Genomic DNA, 20628 nt, shown 5'->3' with positions numbered 1-20628 from the left:
AAATACAAATTTCCCCAGAGTCCTCCCACTGGCCACCCCTTACACAAACTCATTATTTCAGCAAGTATTTTCTGAGAACCTGCTGGGATGTAAGTACCATCCTACAGGCACCGAGGCAGCCTTATTTACAACTGTTTCCTCAGGGGCTCAGCCCAGTGCCAGGTAGGAGAAAGTAAATATGTATTAAAGAAAGGGGTGCTCAGCTGAGTGCCTGAGACTGCAGATAGTTACAACTCAGAGGAAGTCCCTGTCTTCCAGGAAGGCAGCTGAGGGGAAGAGGCCGATGCAGAATGAGGTTACAAACACAGACACTCACACTGACTGCTACCTGGTACCTCCAAATCATAGAGGCTGTTCAAACTTCCACACATACTCAGCTCCTCCCCACCCCCACCCCCAAATGCCTTCCTGTCCCAACCTGCAGAAAGTCTCCCAGTGATCTCCTCTCCCCTCCCCTACTAATGGCCTGACTCTGCTCCAGCTGGAGCCGCTGACCTCGGATGACTCTGACAACTACAAGTGCATTGCAAGCAATGACCATGCAGATGCCATCTACACCGTGTCTTTGATGGTGACAGAGGGTGAGCCAGCCCCCTCCTCCCAGGGCCTTTCTTCTTAAGGATCAACTCCTCCTGTCTGACCCTGTCCCTCTCTCTGCCTTCAGGTCAAGATAAAATAGATTTCAAAAAGATGTTGAAGAAAAGGTAAGGCAGCAAGTCTCCTCTGCCCTGGGTGCTGTCCCCCAACCCTCTAGGCTAGAGCTTCTTGAAGGCCTTTCAGCAGGGCCCTGATTTAATAGCCCAGGCTCCAAGAAACCATGGGCATCTCAAGGTTAGGAGAGGCTCCCTTTGTCTTCAAAGAGAGTTGCTCAGTCCAAGCTTGGCACCTACTTCCTCCCAGGGCTCCCCCTGCTCCCAAGAAGAAGCAGAAGAAAGTGACAGATGAGAAAGAGATGCTGGAGATTTTGTCCAAGGTGCCCAAGAAGGACTTTGAGAAGGTTTGCATGGAGTATGGTTTCACCGACTTCCGGGGGCTGCTCAAGAAGCTCAAATCGATGAAGAAAGTGGAGGTGGAGGTCAGTGTCCATTGTGGGGGCAGGAGTCTGCAGGACGGGGGCTGGGTCTCACCAAAAGCGCTAGTGTCTGTGTGTCCCCCAGCAGCAAGGTCTCCCCACCCTGCACACACATATTCAAAGGCATATGTGTGTGCAGGGTGAAAGCAGGAAAGGAACTCAAGCCACCTTCCTTCTACCTCTCCTCTCTTCACCATTCCCTAATTTATTTACATATAGACTTTGGAGTCAGAAAGCCCTGGGTTCAAATCCTAGTTCTAATGCCTTATTAACTGTGTGAACTTGGGCATCTGTTTGAACCTCATTTTCCTCATCTGAAAAATGAAAATTATACTTTCCTCTTTCATTTGCTTTCATGTTGTCGTCATTCATTCACTTGACCAACTCATAATTATTAAGCATCTACACTGGAACTAGAGAATATATGTAATGAACTCAAGTCCACAGTGACCGTCCCACGAATGAGGGTGCTTTTCTCATCTCCCATCATATTTGTCTCCCCCTAAATCTTCCAGTTAATCAGTGGCAGGAGGTAGGGGAAACACAACTATCTAATCAGCCTAGTCATTTCTCCCCAGACTCTTGGTCGTCTCCTCCAGCACTGGGGACACAGACTGCACAAACTTCAGGTGCCCCTGACACCTGCTGTTTTGTTATCACAATCTCTTAGACCATCCGGATTCTGAAGCCTCTGGAAGATATAAAGACCAAGATTGATACCACCGTGGTCTTTGACTGCATCATGGAGCTGAAGGACCCTAATATCAAGATGACATGGGTCAAGGTGGGGAAGTACCTAGGCAGGATCCACAATGGTAATATTATTTCCTTTCTGCACCCCTTCCCTTCCCAGACCCTCTCATCCATCAGCCATGTCCTCTCTTTGATCCCATCAAGAAGATGCCTCCTGGTATGGTTGAAACTGGCCGGGAGCTGGCTTCTATTCTTAGCTGTTCCACTACTTTACTGTTTGATTTGGGACAATTATTTTCCTCTCTCTATGCCTCAGTCTATCAATCTGAAGAGGCTGGGTTAAATAGTCCCGAAGGTCACTGAAGATCTGGGTCTCTAAGAGAAAGCATCTTATAAACTCATTTATATTAAGAGTTCAGGCATTGGGGGAGGCAGGGACCCTGGATCTCACCAAGCCAGGTAATGAAGTCAGAGAGATCTTAGGGGCTACTGGGTGAATTTGAGGATCTGTACAGAGGTAGACATGGCGCCTCCAGCTCAAGTTGGCCTTGGGAAACGGGGACCTCTGGAAGTCTCCTGCTAACCTGCTTCATCAGCTTTTCTGCCTGTTTCATGGGGCAGGATAATGAACCACTGAGGATCCAGTACTCCCTGGGAAAGTATGATGTGAAACAGATGGGCACCAAGCATATGCTGGTTATTACCAACGTGAATATGAACGATGCAGGCACCTACAGCCTGTCCGTGGGTGACAAGCGGATGAGTGCAAAGCTCACAGTGCTGGGTATGAGTGTGGGCATCAGGGGCACATGGTCAGGGTCTGGGCGGAGTAACAGCCAGGGATAGGGTCCCTGGGACGTGGGAGAAAGGAATATGGGGTTATACAGGAAAGGACTGCACGGGATGGGAATTCATGGAGGAAGGAAATACGGCTGTAAAGGAGAGGACTGTGAGATAAGTACCGTGGGCAATGTAGTGTAGTGGTTAAAAGCATCATCTTCAGAGCTAACCACTGGGGTTCGAATCCCAGTTTCTGTCCCTTATGAGCTGTGTGATTTGCAGCAAGTTATTTATCTTCTCTTTGCCTCCATTTCCCCATCTTAAAATGGGGAATAAGAGTAGAATCTACCCGTGTGAGAATTGGATACATTAATATGTGAAAATTGGCCATATCTAAAACTGTGTAAGTCCTTTCTAATTGTTGTTAACATTACTGTGGAGGAGACCATATGAACAGCATGGGAAGGCACTCCATGATTTACAAGAGGAATGAAAGGAAGGATACTCTCTCCAACTGTGGGCTACAGGAGGCCAATGACACCTGAGTCATCATGCCCCCTTCACCACACCAGCCCTAGGGAGAGACCGGAGCTGCAACCCAGTGATTGCCCCCTCCTACTTTTCGCTGCAGATGAGCCGGTGAGGTTCTTAGGAGAAATGAAGCCAATGAAGGTGACAGAGCGCCAGACAGCTGTGTTTGAGATCCGTCTTTCCAAGAAAGTGCCCGACTTTGTGTGGAAGTTCAATGGGAAAGAGCTGAAGAGGGACGACAAGTATGAAATCACAGTGTCTGAGGATGGTCTGACCCACACGCTTAAGATTAAGGATGCCAGACTCAGTGACAGCGGCGAGTTCTCTGCTGAGGTGGGGGACCTGGTACAGAAGGCCCAGCTCACTATTGACCGTGAGTGGTTGGGCCAGAGCTTGAAGGGTGGGCTTCATATTATAGCAACTTCCATGTGAGCAGTCATCCAGCCAGCGAGCCAGCCAGCCAGCCAGGCATCCATCCATCTATCCACCCATCTATCTGTCAATCCATCTCCTCTTTGCAAGGCCCTGTAATGGGTACTAGAAAGAGAAAGAGGTTCTCCTTTCCACTGATTCCTCGTCTAATGGGAGAGGCAGTTGTGGAAATGAAATTAGAACAGAAGTTCTCAAGCAAGGGGTCAAGAAACACTGGAATTTTATTATCAGCTAAGAGATCATGAGGCAAAAAATTATTAGCCTTTCTGGTTCTCTTATTATATATTACAGTACATCACTCTAGACTCCTCACTTTCTTATATTATAGCTAGTTTGGAGAATTGCACATGATGGTGGGTACACCAAGAAGCATGCCATACATGTGAACCATACTTAACACATATGACATGGAATCATCACATGTGACATGATGGTGACACAGATGCTGTGGGAGTCCAAAGAAGGGGCACCACCTGGTGATGTCAGAAAGGATATGATGAGTTGATGGCCCAGCTTTACCAAGAACAAGAAGCAGTTCAGCTTCAGAGAAATGGGAAGAGGAAAAGACACCCTCAGCAGAGGGAACGAACAGCATGTGTAAAGACCAAGACACCAGAGAGACAATGCAGTTATGGCTAGAGTTCCAAGGGGGACATTTATCCCATTTTACATATGAGGAAACTGAGACTCGGTGAATGCACTGCATACAGTTAGCTAGCAGGTAAGGGGCAGAGCTGGCACTCTCCCTGCCAGGTACCTCCGTAGGTCACACTTACACACCTTCGTGGATACCTCCATGGGTCACACTTGCACACAAACATACTCCATGTCACAAGTCCCTGTGCTTTCTGGGGCCAAAAAGAGGAGCAGGTCACTGCAGAAAAGGGATGTAGGAGGATGGGAGTATGTCCAAGTGTTTATCTGTCCACAGGTATCCCCATCAAGTTTGTGAGTACCCTCAAGAATGTACGTGTGAAAGAGAAGAGCCGTGCATGCCTTGAGTGTGAGCTGACATCCAAGGATGTGACACTGTTCTGGAAGAAGGATGGGAAGCTGCTGGAGCGTGGCACCAAGTACAGCATGAACCATGAGGGCAAGCGAGCAGAGCTTATCATTGAGGATGCACAGCTCAGTGATGGTGGCGAGTACACCGTGGTGGCCAAGCAGAACGGGGACCCCACTGAATACTACAGTACTGCCATGGTCACCGTGGAGGGTATACACCAACTTGTCAGTCCCCACTGACCAACCCCCTGACCCTAACATTCCCCTACCCTGGACACTGATCAGCCCTCCTACTGACTCCAGTCCTCCCCTAGACCATGATCAATTTCCACCTCCCCACTCTGACAAGCCCCATCTCCCAAATTCTGACCATCTCTGACCTCCCAGGCCCTGAATATCTCTACTTCCTAGACCCTGACCATCTCCCATCTCTCGAACTCTGTCAAAAATCCCTCGACTTCATCTATCTTTCACTTCCAGCCTCTGTCTATCCCCAGCAACCCTGATCATCCCACACTCCCCTTAACCCTGACCAGCCCCTACTCACTAGCCCTGACATTCTCCACTGACCCTAACCACCTTCAATTCCTGATAACCCTGGGCATCCCACAGACCAGCATAACCACAATTAAACATCTCAACTCTACTATCTGCATATGTTCCCCTTCTTTGACTGAATATATTGAGTCGCCACTGACCTTCCTCTGATGATCAACGGTCCCCTCCCCCCAATAGCCATCTCCCAGTCTTCCTGGTCACCATTTCTCAATGTCACTGACTTTCCCCCAACACCTCTCCTACTTGCTCCAGTCCTCACACTGACCATTCCCGAACCGCCCATTCAACATTTCCAAATTTCCTGCTCATCCTAAATAACTTTGATAGACACAGCACACCCGCCCCTTCCCAGAGCCCCTGCTCCTTTTCTCCCCAGAGCGTCTGGCCACGGTGAAGAGCGGGATGTCCGACGTGCACGCGGCCACCGGGAGCCCGGCTGAGCTGTGCGTAGTGCTGAACGATGAGAAGGTGGAGGGCGTGTGGCTGAAGGACGGCAAGGAGGTCAGAGGCAGGAGCTAAGGAAGGGGACCGAGGAGGAAGGGTTCCATCGGGCATACACTCTCACTCGGGCCCACCCTTCGCGCCCTAGATCACGGATTTGCCCGGGGTGCAGATCGTGAAGCAGGGTGCGGTGCACAAGCTCATCTTCCCCAGCATGGGCCCCGAGCACGAGGGCAAGTACACATTCCGGGCCAAGGGCGCAGAGAGCGAAGCCTCTATATTCATTGCAGGTGAGGTCTCCGCCCACTGTAGACAAATCTTAACCACGCCAGTCCCTCCCAGATGCTCATAGCCCCTCCCCTACCCCATGGGCTCCTCCTCCACCCCCTTGGCGCCTCCCCCATGCCAGCTGGGAGAGCCTTCCCTACCGCCCCACCCTGCAGATCCTCCTACCATCGACCCGTCCATACTGGAAGCACTGGCTGCACACCCCGTGACCGTGAAGGTGGGCCACACGGCGAACATCAAGGTGCCATTCAAGGCAAAACCACTGCCCAAAGTGACATGGTATAAGGATGGCGTGGAGGTGACCGAGGAGGAACGAGTGTCCATGGAGCGCAGGGAAGACCAGGCCCTGCTCACCATTTCCAAGTGCGTGCGCGAGGACAGCGGCCTTGTTCTGCTCAAGCTCAAGAATGACTACGGCTCAGTCACGGCCACTGTGCACCTCAGCGTGCTGGGTGAGGGCAAGACCCTGACTGGGCTGGGCTGAGGCCACCTACTGCCCGGCGCTCCGGGTAGGAGGCAGGCTGGGGTCAGAGTAGGAGTTTGGGTTGAGACTAGGATTGGAGTGCTGGCTTTGTAGCCAGAACCTCACTTCTTAACTAGGTGGCCTTGCTGGCAAGTCAATTAACCTTCCTAAGCCTCAGTTTCTCTTGTGGAACAGGGTGATTTTTATTTCTTAGTACCTATTTCAAGTGAATTTAAAGCAGCACATAGCAGAGTCATAGCATAATAGACCTTCAAATGTTACTTTAGTATTGTTATTGACTTCGAGATGAGGACATAGTTGACAACAAGGTGGAAATGAGGGTGAAAGAGAAGAGTGGGATTTAAGAATGGAAGTGAGATTTGTTGGTAAGAGTATTGGGGTTTGAAGTGAAATGGAGTGAGGGGAGGTAAGACAGGGTAAAGGATAAAATGAGGTTGGAGAAAAAGATGGTATGAAGGTGGGAATGGGTCTGAACATAAGGTTAAGGAAAGAGATGAGAAGCTGGCCTAAGTGAACTCATATTCAACTTCCAACACACACACACACACACACACACACACACACACACACACACACTCACCACCTCCACCTGAATCTCCATCAAGCTGTGGGGTGGGAAGGTTTGTGTTTCAGTTCAATTCGGCACCTAGACTAAGTACCTCTTCTGTGTTCTCAGTACTGGAGACACAGAGATGAAGTATCCCCAAAAGTCCCTTAACCCAAATAAGATGAAAACTGGTAGACAGGTAATTATAACATAAGGCGACTATAATACCAGAAAGCACTGGAGTTTTGGAAGCTCAGAAGAGGGGAAGAGCTTGTCTGTAAGGGGAAAAAGAGGAATCAGCCGAATCAGGGGACCCTCAGGTGTCCAGTCCGCCCATTCCTAGGCAGGCAGGAGTCTCAGAGGGGAAAGGATCAAACTCGTTAGACAATCTTAGAAGGAGGGGCAGTGCACACAGGGAAGAGCGAGATACGGAAAGCTCAGAATCTAGCTATGTCTGAGTCTGGCTAGACCTCCAGCAAGTGGGATAAAGGGCTCTGATCTTTTGCTCCAAAGCCCCATTTTGATGCTATTTTCTATCCTCAGACCGTCCCAAGCCTCCCCAGGGCCGGGTTGAGTTCCTGGAGCTCTCGGGTAATTGTGTGCACATGAAGTGGAAGGCCCCAAAGGACAATGGTGGGCGTCCTGTGACACAGTTCATAGTGGAACGGAGGGCAGTTGGCAAGAAGGCCTGGATTAAAATAGGTGAAGTGGACAGCAAAGTCACCAAGTTCTCCACCAACAAAGTGGAAGAGGGAAAAGCCTATCAGTTTCGTATCCTGGCAGTCAATTCGGAAGGAGTGAGCGACCCACTGGAGACAGACGAAGTATTTGCAGGAAATCCTATCGGTGAGTGAGACAGCCCCGTGCTCAATGGGAAATCCTAGGGTCAGGATGTGGGCCTTCAGCCAGGGAGGAATACTGGCCTGTGGGGAACTACACAGGGTCATTTCTCTAGCCACCCCATGAGATAGATGGATTCCAGAGCAAGAGCAGAACATCGTTTGGGGCAGGAATTCTCAACTTTTTTCAGTCAGATCACATGCACGACGTACTCCTGTGTGTATATCCTGAACTGTGCACAACTCCAGGAAACTGACTGCACTTGTTTCTCTAGTCCAGAAATCATCTCGAATCCAAGTGAGAGATGTTATTCTAGGGATAACCTTGATTCCATGGTAATTTTTTTTTTCAAAGAAAACCCTTGGTAATATCAGTATTTTAATTATGATTACTAGTTAATTAATTGCTACACTCCCAACTGATCTCCATGTCCCAATGCATCAAGACAGTAAATTAAGAACTAGGATATTGGGGGTGATATATGTTGGAAGGTTTAAGACGGTAATTCTCAATCTTGGCTACACATTAAAATCACCTGAGGTCTTTTTTAAAATGCTGGTGCCTGGCCTCCACCCTAAGCCAATTAAATTAAAATATCTGGATGTAAGACCTAGATACTAATAGTTATTGTTGGTTTTTGTTTTGTTTTGTTTTGTTACTTCACACTTCATATTAATGTGCAACAACCAGAGTTAAGAATCATGGGTTTTAGTTTTTTTAAGGAGGGGCCAGAGATCAGCATGGGGTGGGCCAACTGTCTACATGCTACCTCTTCTAACCTCTGCCCTCTCTCCAACCTCTATAGAGCCCCCAGGTCTTGCCTCCCAGCCTCAAGTTACTGACGTGACCAAAGAGGCCGTGACCATCACCTGGAATGCCCCGACCCAGGATGGGGGAGCCCCAGTGCTCGGCTACATTGTGGAGAGGAGGAAGAAAGGCAGTAACCTGTGGGTGCCAGTCAATAAGGACCCCATCCAGGGTGAGTTCTTAGGAACAGAGGCCCAGGAGGGACCAAGGTAGGCTTTGCTGGGTGGACCCATGTACCCCTGTTGCTCTGAATATACTCCCTCCCCCAACTCCTTTGGGGATTTCAACGGTATCCCATGATGCCCTCCTCTGTGTCCTCTCAGTCTATGGTCTCCTACCCTATGGGCCTCCTGGCCTCCTGACCCCTCAAATTCCCATTTCAGACACCAAGTGCACCGTGGATGGTCTTCTGGAGGATACAGAATATGAATTCCGAGTTATAGCTGTGAATAAGTCAGGCCCCGGACATCCCAGTATGCCATCCAACTCAGTGGTGGCCAAAGACCCTGTCAGTGAGTTTGGGGCTGCCAGGCCCAACACATAGTGGAATTAGCCCATTCAAGGTAGAGAGAAGATTCCTTCTCTGGGAAAGTCTAACAGGAGGGGTCAAAGAGTCTCCACTTTCTGAGAGCTGCCAGCCTGCCGGAGGCAGAAGATTCAGACACCTGAGAAAGCCAGCAAATAAACATTGAGAATCAGCCAGGGACAGTGAGGAGGCAGAGTGGAAAAAAGTGTTTTTGTTTGTTTGTTTGGGTTTTTTGGGTTTTTTTATCAAACTTAGAGGATTTCTGGTATTCACTGAGGTAGGAGAAGCATGTTTGAGGATGGAGTGGGGGTGCTGGATAAATGTTTGAGAGGCTGTTGAGTGTACAAGGTTGGGAATTGAGGGTGTTAACTGTGGGAGTTGGAGGTAGAAGTGGTGAAGCTAGGTTTCAGGGGTACTGAGTGTGGGAATTGGCGAAGGGTTGAGTGAAGATGAGTTTGGAGGCTGACTGGATGTGTGTTGCACCCCAGAACCTCCAGGCCTGGTCCAGGGCCTGCATGTGTCTGATTCCTCCAACTCAAGCATCTCCCTGGCCTGGCGGGAACCTGCAGAGGGAGACCCACCCTCCGGCTACATCCTCGAGATGCGAGCCGAAGACAGCAAGGAGTGGTCCAAGTGCACAAAGATTCCCATCTCAGGCACCTGCTACACGGTGGGAGGCCTCACCGAGAGACAGAAATACTTCTTCCGAATCCGAGCTGTGAACGAGGCTGGAGTTGGGGAACCTGTGGAGTTGGACAAGGGAGTCCGTGCCATGCCACCACCAGGTGAGGACACAGAGAGGGCCGGGGATTTAGGCCTCAGTATCATAGCTTCCAAACCTTCCTCTGTGGAACTTCATCCCACAGGGGGAAATTGGATGATGCTGTGATCAAGAAAAAAGTCATCCATACTTGTGCCTGTACAGAGCCCACTCCTTTAAAAAAACCATTATGCTCATAAAACTCAGTATCTACTGTGTTCCAAGGGAGGTGTGAGGGATATAGAAACAAATAAGATACTGGACTTGCCCTCAAGTGTCTTATGTGCTAGTAGAAGGAGAGAGATGAGAAACAAATAAATGCTTTACAGTTATGCCGGGCTGTTAGATGTCTGTGTGGCCTGTAGCAGGGGCATGAAAGAGGAGAAGTTGGGAAAGGCTTTGGACAGGAGACTTAAAGCTGTATCTTCTGGAGGGAGAGGTCCATACCCCTGCCTCTATCTCCTCCGCTTCAGCTGCCCCCAAGTTTGACCTCAGTGCCCGGCTGAAGAGTCACATGGTGGTTCGTGCTGGGACAGCCCTCTTCATCCATGCTGCCTTCTCTGTGAGTCCTTCCTGATCCTGACCCTAGATGCCCACCACTTAGCCAAGATGGCTGCTGTAGCTATCATAGTCTCTGCCTCTAGCTCTGCCCCTCCCCAGACACCTGGCACTACAGCCTGGCAGGAGACTCCTCAACACTGGGGGAGGGTCTGCCCCCAAATACCACCTGGGTAACCACTGGTGCCATCTCCTGTCATGACCAGGGCTCACCACCACCTAACGTGATCTGGCAGAAAGATGGCATCCCCACCAAGGGCAGGGAAACCATCACGAAGGGCAAAGACCACTCCCAGTTCCTGATCAACAACACCAAGCGCTCCGACTCCGGGGTGTACCGCATCTTGCTCCAGAATGAGTTTGGCGAGGCATACTATGACATCCATGTGCGAGTGGCAGGTATGACAGTGGGCAGAGGCCTCAAGGAACATCCCTATATACTCTCCAAAATATAGCTCCACTGCTGCTTGAACTCCTACCACTATAAAGTCATGCTTTAAGGTAGTGAAGGCTTCTTTGGCACCACAGAGTAAGGGTTTATCAGCCTTTGCCTTAATGGGGAGGGCTGTTTCCACTTTTTCTCACCATCATGAAGCCCGGGGACATTGAACTAGGATGAAGCCCTGGTTTCAGTTTCTGCAGTCACACCTGGTGACCTTCGGGACACATACAGAGGAGGTGGGAAAAAGAAAGCAGAGAATGGGTGATAAGCAGGAGGAACAGATGGAGATGAATCCATTAAAAATTAAAAATCCATTAAAAATTGGGGTGACCTCTTAGAGAGGGCTGGAAGCTTTTAAAAAAGCCCTAAACTCCCAAGAGATGAAGGGATAAACTTTTATTAAACAATTACTGCATGCCAGGTACTTTACCCACCATTTCTATGATAGTAATTATTAGCCCTGTTTTGCAAGTGAGGAATTGGGTCTCAGAAAAGATAAGTAATTTGCCCAAGTTCACAGGGCTGGTAAATAGCATAGAAGTACTTCAGAAACAGTTCTTTGTGACTCCAAGACACCAGCTGCCTGAAACTCAAAGGGCTTGGCAGGTAGCTGGCATGGGGACACAATACTTCAGGCCTCCCAGGGTGGCTGATGGACCTTCTGTTTGTATCAGATTTTCCGCGGCCACCCACAAACCTACGGCTGTTTGAGGAGGTCCCCAACACGGTGACTCTGACCTGGAACCACAGCCCTGATGTGCAGGACGACGGTGAGGCCCACTACGTCATCTTGAAACGGGATGCCAGCACTGCCACCTGGTTCACAGCGGCAGAGCGTGTCTTCAGCAACAAGTACACGGTGACTGGGTTGCTCCCTGGCAGGAAGTACTACTTCCGAGTGGTGGCCCGGAATGAAGTCGGTGACAGCGACCCGCTCGACTCCAAGAATACTTGGCTGGTCAACAAGGACAAGAGTGAGTCAGGGTATTTGAGGATTCGGGTTACATCTGAGATCCCTGATGCTAGGGATAACATAAGAATTGCAAGGGGTACCCAAGATTTGAGGTAAAATAGAGAACAGTTGAGGTCAGGGATGCTGAGGAGAAAAGTAGAGGTCAGGAAGCCTAGGCGAGAAGATACTTTCAAGGTACCATGATGGGTGGGACTAAAGAGGAGCTGGGGAGGTACCCTTGGGGGTGAGGTGATGAAGGGTGGTGGGAGGGAGGGGCGAGGGATGTAGTGCTGGGCCAAGGGGGCTGAAGGTGCTGAGGACTGGGAAGGGTCTCCAAGGAGTGGGAGCAGGTTTGCTGTCCAGAAACCCTGGAGGGAAGGGATTAAGAGTGGGGATAGTGGCAGGAAATGAGAAATACAGGGCTAAGTAGGAGAGAGCTGAGACCATGGAGGCTGGGATGACATGGGAAAGCTTAGAGGGGGAGTTAAAAGCAGGATAACATCTCAGGTCTGAGAAACTGGTGGCTGGAAAGAAATCTAGAACTCCACGGTCTGGAAAAGCATAAAACCCACAGACTTGGCTTAGGTCGTGGCTTAGGTCATGAAGTGGCAAGGGGGTGGGAGGACGGTGCAAAGGGAACTTTAGGAACTAGTAAAAAAGCCTCAGAATTGATGGTATCTGGGAATCTAACCCAGGTCACTGGGGTTCCACGAGCTGCGTCTCAGGTCAGCGGCTAGGCACCTTCCAAGCTCTAAGCTGGTGGTGACAGGTGGGGACCTGGGGGTGTTCACGACCTCCGCATCCCACCTGCGCAGTCGAAGACCTGAGCACCAAGCTGAAGCCATACCAGCAGAAGGACTGGCGCCACGCACCTCGCTTCATAACCCCGCTCAAGCCACACACAGTGCTGCGCGGCCAGGACTGCACCATGACGTGTGCCTTCCTCGGGAACCCGCGGCCCACTGTGACCCTCTACAAAGGCGATGTCAACATCACAGCCAACTCCAAGTTCTGGTACAACTCCACCAGTGGTGTGTGCACAATCGTCATCCCCACCTGTACACTGAAGGACAGCGGAGAGTACAGTGTGCTGGTGGAGAACGAGCTGGGCAAGGACCGCAGCAGCTGCACACTCACGGTCTACGGTGAGGGTGCCGTGGGGGTTGGGGCCTGGGGTGGGGTTGAGGGCAGGAGGTCGGTTGCCTCCCATCTGGGGTAGAGGCACAAAACAGCAGTCTTGTGGGCTGTTGACTCTCTTTATGTGGCTGGCAACATTTTTTATTTAATCTGTCATCAGATGGTGTAAACATTGGCGAACGTGGGAGTCTGCAAACCCTTGGCAGACTGTAGTTTGCAACACTTGGTTGGCCTAGACTCACCTTGAAAAAGATACTGGTGATCAGGCCTAAACCAGACTCACCAATCACAATCTCTCTGGAAGGGCCCTGGAAGGAATCTGTGTTTACAAATTTTTGCAAGGGATTCAAGATTACAAACTACTGGTTAGCTTAAGAACAGATGGGAGGCACAAATGGGGGAAGGACTGAAGGGAACCTAGTGGGGGCCCTCCCTCTTCACACTTGTGCCACGTTTCTGCTCATGTGTGCACATGTAGGGGAAATATTTTATTCCTTCCTACACAATGTACTGTCTTCACAGCTACACAGCCAGTAGCATGAACTCACTAAATGCAAGGCTGACCTGCCTTACTCCCTCTTGCTTTCCCATAATACTCTTGATAAAATCCCAACCAACAAGGGCCCTCTCCCACCCCAACTACCTCTCCAGCCTCATCCTCTGCCATTCCCTGAACTCTCCATGGGACTCCATTGGGGTCCATGGTCACCATGGTTACAGACCATTTTCATCCCTTTATAGATGCCTTTCCTTGGGGAAAGGCCATGTCCTGTTGCTCTGTCTCTCAAGTTCTCAACTAAGTGATGAGACCTTCAGAGTGGCTACTGAACTGTGTGGCAAAACTAGGCCAGGGAAGGCGTTATGGGGACACATCGGCTTTTAGTCTTCAGCAGGAGATCCTTGACAACTTAATTCTGGTTGTAAGCACATGGGCCCAGGATCCTGGTTCTACCACTGACCAGCCATGTGACCTTGGCAAGACTGTTTTCTCGTCTAATTCTTAAGGCTGCTGTGAGGCTTAAATGAGATAGGGCACGGAAATGCCTGGCACAATGCCTGGCAAATATTAAGTGCTCTTGGTCTCCACAGACTAAGCTGATCTTGGGAGACTGGGGCTGGGACCCGGGCCCAGGCTCAGCCTCGGGTGAGGACTGAGAGTCCCAGGCAGGGTACAGCCCCTGGTTCCTGGTAACTACGAATCTAGCAATATGGAGTTTCCCTTGCCCCTAGCATCATTAACACTAATACTTGTTTTGCTCTTTCAGACAAAGATGACAAGTCAATTCTAGCATCAGTCATGGAGGGTCTGCAGAAGAAATCAAAGTACCTTATGTGAGCTTTGGCGCAGCCCAGGAATCAGGAGGATGTTGTGATGTGGGGCTTCTTGGCCTGTCTACTGCATGGCTCCAGTGAGGGAAGCCCAGTCTGCTCTCTGGTACTTGTCAGTGTAAACATGCAGTGAAGGGATGGGACAATAAACTGACCAAGCTCACTCTTGCCTGTTCCTGAGGGTGGTGTACAGCAGGGACGAAGGAGGTAGAAATGGGATGGGGATACACGAAACCCAGACCTCCAAGAGCCTGGTCCAAACCAACCCACATGGGAAGTGACCAGTTCCCTTTTGAGTGGGCCTTGACTCGCCTTCCTCTCCTCCGCAACCACACTGTACTCACCCCTCCTCTCGGGGCATGGGTGGGCAAGTGTTACCAGATTCGTCCTTCTCCCCATCCTGCTCCCTCCCATTTCTTTATACCAGGTCGGTCTGTCATCAGAGTTCCGGTGCTTGAAGGGATCAGGACCCTGCCTCTTTAGCATCCAGGGTTCCCACCACTTGAGAGCTAGAGCATCTCAGGACTAGAAAGGATTAGTCATCCAGCATCAACTTATGTTTTGCAGCAGAATCCTTCGTTTTAAAAAAATCATAAGAAGCTAGTGGACTTGAAACAAAGGATAGGGGTCTTTGAGCCTCCCTCCACTACTTATTATTTTGCTATTTTCCACCAGAGATTTCTGCAAAAACCCTTGTTTGAAAATCACTGATTCATCCAATACCCACATGGGACTTGAGTCCCCTATCACATCCTCACAACTGTACGACCTCTCTAATGGCATATTCTATACCTCCCAAGGCTTCCCTTTCAAATTCTGGGTCAGGGCCCTGCCCATTAAGATGCAGATGTCCCTGAGGTCAGGGTATGTGTTATTCTGCCAGAGTTTCACATAAACAATATGAATCACCAGTCTAATTCCATTCCTCCCAGCTATTCAACTGAGCCCAGAGTCCAAGGAGAGAGGAGATGCTTGAAGGGGCTCTGGATCATTTTGGAGCAGGCAGCAGGTCTGGGAGGAGGTGGGCAGCAGGAGGACTGGGTAACTAAGTGTGTAGGTGAGTGCATCAAGGACAAATTTGGATGGTGGCAAATATTACCCATCCCCCATCCTCCTGAACTACATTCTCACTCATATGTGACCAGGGAAGTGAGACCCACTCCAACCAGCACAGTATTACCAGAGAACCAGGGAGCCAGTCAGGCGTGAAGACGCACTGGCCAAGACTGTGACCCAGGCTGTGAGGACATCCAGGGCCCCTGGCTCCATGTCCCCACCCCCTCCTTTCCAGGACAGGCACGTGCCACACAGACAGACAAGTGGGGCAGCCAACAGCCCACGGTTTTTATTTTTTTTCACATGAGCAGTAAAGGATGGAGTTGTCCCATCCTTGTTCCCCTTGCATTGAATGTGCCTTGGGTCTTATGACCCTAGAGTATCATTAGAGCCCTCTCTTCTTGCTCCCAGTACAGGAGTGGCATGAAGGAAAGCACTGAGGGGGATGTGGGGGCTCCCAGCCCTCTGAGCCAGGCTCAGCACCCCTAGAGCAGCTCCCTGAGGCCTCTCCATAAGACTTTGACAGCAGAATGGAGACAGATGGCAGAGAAAGACATAGGCTGAGAGACAGATTGTACACAGACTCACACACACAGACACACAAGCTAGCCCCTTCCTTTGGTATGGTTCACCCTAGCCCTGGGGTTAGGGTCTGAGGGTAGTGACATAGGGCCTGAGCTCTGGGCTGGCCTTTGAAAGAGATGGGACCAACTTGAATCCTTGAGACCCCAAACTCCCAGGCCAAAGAAGTCCCCTCTCTTGCCTACCAGGACAGACACCACTTCATCTTCCCACCCACCACATAGATATTGAAATTGTTCAAGTAACAAGGATAGATGAGGGAAAGAGAGACTCTACCCTCATCCAATCTTCCCAATTAGGGGCCTGTAAAAGGGGCTTAAAGCCCTGGCACAGATTTCTCCCCTCCCCTTCAACTCTACATAGATCAGAAAGAGTAGAATGGGTGAGTCAGACTCTCCCATCTAGTAGAAGTACGGGGAGGTCAAGAAGCCAAGCACCATCGCCCTCCTGTCAAAGAAGGGCTTTGACAGTCCTGATGGGGTAGAGGTGAGGAGATATCTACTTCTGGCTCTAGCAAGGAGCATTAGTTTAGCTCTTTTTAGCTCTCAGCATTGTTCTGGACCACTAGCTTTGCTAGAGAGATCATTTCCTGCTTACCCCCTCAAACTTGTACATTTTCCAGGTGGTCCCTGCTGCCCCAGGCTGGTACTTCAACCATCCTGAACCAGCTCTTGTAGGTCCCAGGTTCTGGACCCCAGCCCCAGGAGGACAAAGGGGTTACCAGACCCTAGCCTCTCAATTGGCCTTGCTCAGTCTGTAGTCTTCCGCTGGCTCCCGGCTCTCGACAGCTGACAGGGCAATGAGCATCTGGGCAGCATAATAGGTGGACATGATGAGTGCCCGTGAGTAGGGAATGGGGAAGCAGAACTTGTTGAGGGCGATGGCCATGTCTGAGACGATAAAGAGCAGTGCACCACCACTTGCTGCCAGCTCAGTCCAGCGCCAGGCTGCCCCAACCAGCCGTAGCCCTGCCATAGCCCGCCAGCCCATGAAGCTGATAAGGGCCACGTAGACCCCCACCAAGTAGGTGAAGGCACCTGAGAGGCCCGGGTAGACATAGGCATAGAACAGGCCCGACAGCACTGTCATCACCAGACCTGTCCGAAGAGCCAGTGGCCGCATGCCAAAGGCCGATGCGTAGAACATGTGAGTCACGGCAAACATCAGTAGACCTGGGAGTGAGAGAATGAGGGGATGCTGAGGGCAGGCTCAGGTGAGTAACGCGTAATGGGGTGGGAGTAGGAGTGGAGTGCTTGGGATAACCCAGGAGCTTCGTTTTGGGAGTAACAGGAGTGAGAAGAAATCCACATAGGTAAAGACACCCCCCTCCACTACCCTGAAGAACTCCAGAACTGATCACCAGATCACCTGCAAGGTCATCTTCGAACAGGGCCCCCACAGTTCTTGGTCTCAGAACCCCTCAGATTCCCCACATTCTTGTTCGAAAGCTCCCAAATCCTTGGCTCCTAACACCCTCTAGCCCCCAACCCTAGGATTCCTCCCAGGGAGCGACTACAGCAACTGACCGTGCACAAAGTAGCCCTGGTCCTGCCAGATGAGGAAGGCATCACCCAGGGTGGAGAAGACGAGCCCCACAAAGATGCGAATGGCACTGGGGTGGGCAAGCAGGAATCCTAGGCCATGGGCCAGAAGGAAGAGCCAGAGGCAGAAGATGGGCAGGCACTTGATGAGGGCGCTGACCCACGATGGGCTGGACGAGGGCAGCCAGAGCACAAAATACACACAGGTGGCCTTGAAGAAGGGCACCAGCTTGGGTCCCTCACTCTTCACCTGGAGGACATAGGACAAGGGCAGCACTCAGAGTTTGGGAGTTCAGAGCCCATAAGAGAGCTCAGGGCCAGCACCCTCAGCCCAGTCATCCACCCCAGGGATGGGCCCACCTCCCAGGTGGGGAGGACTGACACACACAAACCAGTTTGGTCTGCCCCAACCAGCCAGCAGAATGTGAACAAGCCCATCACCACCCAGAGGCTTAATTAATTAGGAAGAGGAAGGGCTCCACCATTCCTGCTGGCCATGTCCATTCTTAGCCCTGGAGCAGGACTAGAATAGTCGCTCACTGGGTAGAAAACAGACCCTGGAATAGTGTCCCCTCCTGCAGCCCCATGCTTCTCCCTTCTTGCTCCCTTCCTCTCCCTCCCCAAAGTCCCTTTAGCCTCTCTCTGCCGGCATCAGCCCCCAGCTGTCTGGAATGGAGCGCAGTCAGCAGGAAACCACAGAGACGCCACAACTGGCTAACTCGTGATCCTTAGCTGTGAGGCCAGGGAACAGGCAGGCTTAAGGCCCTGGCAACACCAGGTGAGTGCCAGGAATGCATGAGGTGGGGCACTGCCAACCACCTCCGCCCCCATAGGCTCTCTCCTCAGCCAGTGTGCTCCTCAGCTTCCACTTCAGCAGCCCCTGCCTAAAGGTAACCATGAAGGGCAAGGAGAGGAGATATGGATGCTGGCTAGAGAAATGGACCCATGAGTTGGGAGAAGGAAAACTGTCCCTGAAACTCCAATGATTTCAGGGATCTGGGGGTTGGGAGGGGGCGGGTCAGTCAGTCTCATTTCCCAGAGAGTAAGAACAATTCAAGGCACATCAGAAAGAGAGGCAGGAAGGGGTGGGGGTTCTCTTCCTAGCTTTTGATCTGAAGCCAGCAGACAGGCTGGGAGGAGATGGGGAACTGAGAGAGGGAAGTTAGACAACTGACTTGGTCTCAGCCAGATTAGGGGGGAGGGCAGCTAAAGAAAGGTTGTGTCTAAGGATACTGTGGGCATCCTCCAAGTTGAAGGAGGGGGCTGCTGCAAATATTTTGAATATGTGATCCCCTGAAACTGCTTTCCCTGGGCTTCTGATACAAGGTCTCTGAGAGCTATTCAGAGCAGCTGAGATGCCCTGTGTACTCACTGCCCAAAGTGACTGTACATCTGACTGGGTGAGCTGTCTAGCACAAGGTTCTGGGGACACACTCAGACTTCCAGACCACCAGTTACCTGGGGACTGATCAGGCTGTGATGGAGAAGGTTGGGAAGAGGAAGATGGGTGGCTCCAGGGTCCAAGCCTGCCCTTGCTCAGCCAGGGTGAGAGCGGGGAGAAGAGATGACTAAGCCCCTTGTCCAGAGATTATCTCGTCAAGGCTGGGCAGGGCAGGGGGCATAAGAGGAGACTGAAGAAGACGTGCATCCCCCACAGTCCCCAGATCTCCCGAGCATCCACCTGCCAGCCCTTGGAAGCATTAACGTCTGCTCTACACCTCTCCCCCAGCCCCATATTTCTTAGAAGGAAAAATAGGCAGTAAGTAGTTGGGGAGCCTTTGACAGTCAAAGAGAAGCCAGCACTAGAAGAAGGATGGGGAAGAGACAAAGGTTCGAGTTGAGAAAGTCCGAATAGGAAGAGGTGTCAATAGAGAACGACCCTTTTCCTTCCAGCGTGTTATCAGTGATGCTTGGACGCAGGAGCATCCCCTACTCCGCCCCAGACTTGTTTATAAAAAGAGGAAAGGGAGGAAACGAATTTGGGACAGAAGTCTCAGGAGGTCCCAGTCACCCTCCTGCCCTCCCTCGCCCTCTCTCACGCCTCCGGATGGTCTGCTCACGCTGAACCCGGCGGCCCGCTGCTGTCCCCTTCTCCCCAGCAGCGACCCCGCCGACCCGCGCCAGACGCACAGAGATCAACAAAGTCACGCTTCCGAGTCACGTGCCCACTGTGCCCCTCCCTCCCGCGAGCAAGCGGGGCGGGGTGGGGGGGGGCGCGCAGAGGAAGGGCGCCGCGAGTCTGAGGAGCAGGGGGCCTTGACAGCAACCGCCTCCCGCCCAGGGACCCCGGCCACTGCGGGATCCCTGCCCTTCCTCGGCCCCCGGCAGTTTGGCCTGTCCTAGCCCAGTCCCCAGGCCGGTAGCCCAGTCCCCAGGCCGGTAGCCCAGTCCCCAGGCCGGTGGGCTCCGGCCGCGCCGGATACTGGCTCGGTCGCTTGCTCGTTCACTCACCACGGTGACCGGGGACACCATGGCGGCGACGGCGGCGGCGACGGCAACTGGTCCCCCTCTCCCGGCTGCAGCTGCCAGGACACGCCTGCGGTCAGGTGAGAATGCGACGACGTAACAAAGCCCGGGATGACGGACAATACCTCCCGCGCGCCGGGCGCTGAGGGTCTTTCTGCGATTCCCCACAACGTAACCGCAGACACAGCCAATGAGCGGGCTGGAATGGGAAGGGGGCGGGGACTGCTGGAAACGCCCGCCAGGCCCCAGGAGCTTCTGCTCCTAGGGGGCGAAAGGCCGGGCCTCCAGGGAAAGCAGTGCCAAGGCATCCCAGAAAGTGATCGTAATGCCAGTTCCTGAGTGAGGACCGAGACTGCTTGAGAGACAGACACTCCTGTCCTGAACACACGGCTACACATGTTTTCTCATAACCTGGGATAAAAGGCAAAGACAGGTTTCCTTCAGCTTTTAAGCATGCAGTCCACAAGGACACAGGTAGACCTACAACCTTCACTGTGTACAAACGCATCGAGATAGACACACAATGGTAGCATACATACAACTGTCAACATGAAAAAAAGGTACATAAATAGGTACATGGCAGCCCATAGACCCATAATCCCAACATATACTCAAGCACATACAGAATCACAATTACACTTAGGCATAATAAGTACATAGATACAAAACCGACAACCACAGGTCAACATACATCCGTCAACATAAACACAGACACACTTATGGACACACAGAGCAGCCCATGGAGCCATAACAAACACAGATACTCAACTACCCTTAAGCACACACCTCTCATAACTCAGA

The 20628-nt window shown here is 51.5% G+C and overlaps 2 protein-coding genes across 2 annotated transcripts in view; one reads left to right on the top strand and one right to left on the bottom strand.

The window, feature by feature from the left end:
* The window catches only part of IGSF22 (immunoglobulin superfamily member 22), a 20505-nt gene extending 5086 nt beyond the window's left edge, over positions 1-15419 (top strand). The window contains exons 4-22 of the mRNA XM_011377760.2: positions 482-581; positions 665-704; positions 901-1075; positions 1743-1856; positions 2387-2549; positions 3177-3449; positions 4440-4724; positions 5448-5572; positions 5661-5802; positions 5956-6252; positions 7375-7677; positions 8477-8650; positions 8862-8990; positions 9493-9789; positions 10238-10326; positions 10529-10721; positions 11439-11738; positions 12532-12861; positions 14119-15419. Of these exons, the coding sequence (XP_011376062.1) occupies positions 482-581; positions 665-704; positions 901-1075; positions 1743-1856; positions 2387-2549; positions 3177-3449; positions 4440-4724; positions 5448-5572; positions 5661-5802; positions 5956-6252; positions 7375-7677; positions 8477-8650; positions 8862-8990; positions 9493-9789; positions 10238-10326; positions 10529-10721; positions 11439-11738; positions 12532-12861; positions 14119-14189 (3600 nt within the window). The 3' untranslated portion in view covers positions 14190-15419. The remainder of the gene's footprint in view (positions 1-481; positions 582-664; positions 705-900; positions 1076-1742; positions 1857-2386; positions 2550-3176; positions 3450-4439; positions 4725-5447; positions 5573-5660; positions 5803-5955; positions 6253-7374; positions 7678-8476; positions 8651-8861; positions 8991-9492; positions 9790-10237; positions 10327-10528; positions 10722-11438; positions 11739-12531; positions 12862-14118) is intronic.
* A 77-nt stretch (positions 15420-15496) lies between these two features.
* Positions 15497-19987, bottom strand: TMEM86A (transmembrane protein 86A). The gene is made up of 3 exons (XM_011377759.2): positions 19813-19987; positions 17347-17611; positions 15497-16992 (listed from the first exon to the last, which is right to left on the bottom strand). The coding sequence occupies exons 1-3, from the start codon at positions 19831-19833 to the stop codon at positions 16556-16558; spliced, it is 723 nt and encodes a 240-aa protein (XP_011376061.1). The 5' UTR covers positions 19834-19987; the 3' UTR covers positions 15497-16555.
* Between the last annotated feature and the right edge of the window lie 641 nt (positions 19988-20628).

The sequence above is a fragment of the Pteropus vampyrus genome, unplaced genomic scaffold (assembly GCF_000151845.1).
Source record: "Pteropus vampyrus isolate Shadow unplaced genomic scaffold, Pvam_2.0 Scaffold321, whole genome shotgun sequence".
NCBI lineage: Eukaryota > Metazoa > Chordata > Mammalia > Chiroptera > Pteropodidae > Pteropus > Pteropus vampyrus.
This window is presented reverse-complemented; position numbering and strand designations above follow the sequence as displayed.